Raw genomic sequence first — 4930 nt, 5'->3', positions numbered from 1 at the left:
AATACATGATTAGATACACATATAATACTTACAATATATCGAAATTAAACTCTAAAATTATTTTAAAATATAAAAAAATAATATGCTTCTAATAATTTCAGTTTCGCTACTTGTAACCCAGATGTTATAACGACACTCGCTATCAGAATGAACATAAACAAATGGAATGAGGAAATGGTCCCAGCATTCAAGTATGAACTATGAAGTTCTCTTTTACTTTACCGAGTCCAGAAATTATCTTTATTATTATCTCTTACTACAATAGTACAATCTACAACAACTCCTAAGCGACATCTGCAACAATAGAAAATCAAAATCCGGAAAATAAAAAATAAAAAGAGATATTGCCAACATCTATATTTTATCATCTGTATTTTTCTTCCCTCGACTAAAATTGATACAACAAAAGATACATGCTTCTCATAATCTCCCTCAAGATCCTACATATTACAAAGCTATTTTCCAAAGACGATTATTCCATCTTCTTTTGAGATACATTTTCTGCTCAATGCCTAATAAGAATGATGTAACGAAGAACTGAGACATGAACTATAAGTCTTAAGCGTAACTTGTGCAATTGATTCAAAGGCCCCTCATCATCTTCTGAGCAGGTTTTCCATATGTAGCATATTTGTACCTGGCGGATTTCTTCATGCCAACCTGTGCCTTGGTTGCACCTAAATCTTCTGTTTAAGAACATGGCGTAACTGAACCTTCTGGCTTTCCATCCTAGCTTCCAAAAGTTTGGTTTTCAAGCTATGCTTCTGTCCGGTGCGCGGAATACATCCTTTCATGCCTCGATGCAGATTTCCCGAATCAGGAGGACTCAACTGGTATAGAATGTCTTGGGGGCTTAAACCTCCTTTACCTGAACCATGATCTGGGGACATGATTCCCACATTAGATAACCTTCCATTTGAAAGCCTTCCATGAATTCCCTCCAAAGAGATTATTTTGTAATTATCGCCGTTGGTCGGGCCCGACTTCCAAAGCCTTGCTATGGATGATACCTTCTTTGATTGCTTAGCGGGTATAGAGCACACTTCACTGATTTCAGTGATTGGTGTCTCCTGGCCTGCATTTTCTTCCCATTCAAGCACACTCCTCCCCGAGACATTACTGTGTCGATGATTCTTCTTCAAAGACTGGACACTCCCTTCTGGCGAATAACTTGAGCCTTGATCTTCAACATGACTCACAGTCTCCCATCCACTTTCATCTTCATCCATATCACCATTATCATCCATGAATACGTCTGAATGTCTCTGAATGTTGTTCTTACTGAGTACTTTAGCTTCAGGACTCACTCTATGGATCTTCGAGGCATGACTACCAGGGCTGTGAGAAACGCAAGGCTCAATCTCCCTCTCATTGGGTTCACCGAAATTCATATCCTCAAAGATGGCAAAAATATCTTCTGAATTGGGTGGCTCGTATGAGAATCCTTTGATGTCTTGAATGTTCATTGCAGCTGCAGCCTGTTGCAGTGACTGTGCCTCTTTCATCTCCTTTGGAGTTATGCTCACACCTTTTGACTTAAGAAGTGCTTCCAATTCAGCTACAAGTATATTCATCTGTGAATACTTATCTTCAAGTGCAACTTTTGCATCTATCAGTTTCATTTGAACACGTTCTTCACGCCATACTTCAGCCATCTGTAACATCTTTCTCTCCTCTTCGACCTCTTCTCTAAGTTTCATAGACTCCCTCTTTAACGCTTCAACCTCAGCCTTATCATCTCCAATTTCCTTGGCAAGCTCATCACACACTTCCTCAATCAATTTTCTTTCCTTCTTCTCCTTCTCATATTCCTGCATGTAACGCTTTGCTGCTAGTTTGACATCTGCCAACTCATTAACCAGCTTTGAATTGACAATTTCAAACCTTTGCCGACTTTTCCTTTCACGACTCAACTCAGCTTTAATGTCATCAATGTATGCACGGATTTTCTCATGCTCTCTGCTTCGCCATTGGGCCCTTTCCTCACTGACTTTCTTCAAGAAATGCTCAAGTTTCTTTTTGGAGGAGCGGCGTTCAGCCTCAAGCTCCTGAATTCGTGTGCGAGCTTGCTCTAATTCAGCTTCAAGGGCAGATACCACAGATACAGCACTTACCTTTTGATCAAGAAATTTCATGTGGTTGTAGATATGTTGTGCCTCATCAGATGTTTTTAAACATAAAGGATCCCACTTTGTTGCACCCTCCATTTCAGTGTTGGAAAACTGGAAAGAAGGTTCAAGCTGAAGAACACAAAGGATTAGAATTAGTCAATTAGCACTTCAATTGCTTACTCTCTTCTTAGAAGTAAAAGCAATATGCTTTTAAAACCTTTCCTCGGCAAGGAAAAAAATTCCTCCTGTTCCTGATATTTTAAGAGCTACTTTCACCATGTAAGTGTAAATGAAAAATGTAAGAAGTGTTTTGTCCAAGCCATTCTAAAAAAGCCTCTAAAATTGTACACAGCATGGATGATGGATCTATGCAACAATCATGAACTACAATGTTGCTATAATTGTAGGTTGAGATGCTTATAGTTTGTTGCTATTTATAGCCAAAATGAATTTGCTTCCTTTCACACATAGCATAGACGTATGATTAAAACAGGCATGTGCATGACTAACCACAAGTACAACCAGGTAACAAAAATGGGGAGCAAAAATCATACCTCACAGAAGTGTCCGCTCTTTGGCCCAGAGATGGAACGAGGACTTTGGGATAGATTCTTCAGATCAGAAGCATGAGCCATGGCATTTGGACGGCCGGGGAATGGGAGGCCTACATGGCCGATTCCATGCTGCAGATGAGTAGTGCATCAGGACCAAGAACCAAAAACAATGCCAACCACATGGACAAAAATTACGATGCAGTAACATACAAACAATAAATCAAAGAAATGAATCCACAGTTGCCAATGTACACAGAAGAAAACCTAATCAACTTATATAAAATCAATCATTAGAAAGAACAAAACAAAAAGGCGCCGGGTAAAACTACATCAGTATTCACGAGTAAGCTACACAAAAACTTTATAGACTAGAATCCTGCACAATGATGATAAAGAGCGGAATCTCACACAAGTCAACATTACTCCAGAATCAAGCAATAATAGCATTAAACAACAACAATAAACTACACATTTTACTGCACAATGAAGGACTCTAGAAAACAGTAAACGAAGCAGTAATTCTCAGCCGAGAAAAAAAAAACAATAAACAAAAATCAAGTTTCCAAAACCAGAAAGAAGAACAAACACGTTAAAGCGACTACACATTGATAAAACGAAGCAGAAAAGATCGGAATCCAAATCGAAGAACTGTTTTCTACCTGAAGCCTCAACCGATCCTCGCTCCTCCGTACCACCATTGGCATCTCCGGCAGGTGCAGCCGCCACAGTCCGGCAGCGAGCTTCCTAGCCGACACCGTCTCACTCTTCCTCCGGCAGCTTCTACGGCCAGCTCCGACGAGTGACTTCTGGTCCTCCTCGACCGGATCATCGTCTCCAACTCCGCCAACGTCGCCGCCGTCGTTCCTCTCGTGGATCTTCCACCTCAGCAGCGGCGTTTCCGGCCTGCTCCGCTTCCCGTTCGGAGCTCCTATTTTCCTCAACCTCTTCCCCGGCGTCCTCGGCTTCTTCCGGTGAAACAACTTCGGCGGTTGGAGATCTGAGTCCGGCGTAGGGTTCGGCGGTGCGTGAAGTGACTTGCCGGAAATCTTCATCGTCTCCGGCGAACACAAGCGAGAGCCATTCAGGTACACATCAACACACTCACTCACTCACTCTCTCTCTCGCACACACACACACGCACAGTGAGCTCAGTTTTGACCGTGAGAACAATGAACCAATAAAACAAATGCTTAAAAGATAGAGCGAGAAAATGGAAGAGAGAGATAGAAAAAGAGAGTGTGTGATTGTGATGAAGTTCGTGAAGTGTGTGTGAAAAGTGAGGGCTTGTGAGAGAAGAACACGAGGAACGTACAGTAGAGAGAGAAAGTTTAGAGAGAGAGAGTGAGAGTTTCAGAGATTTTGATGATGAAAGAAAACGACGAACACAGCGTGATACAAATGCAGACATACGAACTCGTATGTACGTATTTGTTACGTATTCTGGTATCATTATACGGTCAACGTATTCCTCAGGGGGCGGTGGACCAGTTATACACTTATACGACGTCGTTTCCCCCTGGTTTGTGACAGAGAGACGTTGGGATGTTGGGTTACTTGTTAGTTTTTGCAGTGTAAGAAACTAAACTAAATTAAAAATAAAAATATAATAGAGATATTAAAATAGTAAGTGCATGTAATTAAAACTACACAAGCATTCACATGAACCCCAAGAAAAATAAAATAAAATAAAATAGATGCTCCAAAATGCAATTTACTCTTTCCAAAGAAAAAAAATCAATGCAGTGTTTGTTTGTTGGGCATCCGAAATTTTTTATATTTTTTTATGAATCTTCCAACATATTCTACGTGTTTTCACTATTAGCTAAGTGACAATTATTGTGGTTTAATTTACTGTTGTTGAACTAAAATAAATAAAAATATTTTTTTTAAAATGGTTCGGAGCTAAATTTTAATTCCAAGACACTAATTTTGTTTTATAAATAATCGTTATGGATCTCTGTTTATTTTTCATACTGCTAGAATAATTGAATGTCCTGTTTTGGGGGTACAAAGTTTGTATGAACATTTAAACCAAACTCAATTATTGAATTGGTGTCTTGGTGAGACTTCTTCTCCTTTTTATTTGACCAAAAACAAAGGAAGTAACACATTATCTTCCTTCCCCATTTTTACCCCCATTGTCATCACAAAGCAGGAAAAATCAAGATTTTACGTAAAATCGAAAAGATAAATTAAGTATGTAAAACATAAAATCTTAATAAAATTTAAATCATAAAATTATTAAATTTAGTACAAATTTTATAA

At 39.2% G+C, this 4930-nt stretch overlaps 1 protein-coding gene across 1 annotated transcript; it reads right to left on the bottom strand.

Annotated features, from left to right (window-relative positions):
* On the bottom strand, window positions 227–4056 carry LOC107609134. The gene is made up of 3 exons (XM_016310978.2): window positions 3325–4056; window positions 2666–2794; window positions 227–2240 (listed from the first exon to the last, which is right to left on the bottom strand). Exons 1-3 carry the CDS (start codon window positions 3715–3717, stop codon window positions 678–680), a joined length of 2085 nt encoding a protein of 694 aa, XP_016166464.1. The 5' UTR covers window positions 3718–4056; the 3' UTR covers window positions 227–677.

The sequence above is a fragment of the Arachis ipaensis genome, chromosome B07, assembly GCF_000816755.2.
Source record: "Arachis ipaensis cultivar K30076 chromosome B07, Araip1.1, whole genome shotgun sequence".
NCBI classification, from domain to species: domain Eukaryota; kingdom Viridiplantae; phylum Streptophyta; class Magnoliopsida; order Fabales; family Fabaceae; genus Arachis; species Arachis ipaensis.
Note: the sequence above shows the minus strand (reverse complement) of the source record. Positions and strands in the feature narration are given on the sequence as shown.

Excerpts from the sequence above, each read along its gene's own strand:
- LOC107609134 (XM_016310978.2), bottom strand. The coding sequence starts at position 3,717 with ATGAAGATTTCCGGCAAGTCACTTCACGCACCGCCGAACCCTACGCCG. Across the intron at positions 2,795-3,324 it reads AGGATCGGTTGAGGCTTCAG|CATGGAATCGGCCATGTAGG; the intron begins GTAGAAAACAGT and ends ACTCATCTGCAG. Across the intron at positions 2,241-2,665 it reads AGAGCGGACACTTCTGTGAG|CTTGAACCTTCTTTCCAGTT; the intron begins GTATGATTTTTG and ends TGTGTTCTTCAG.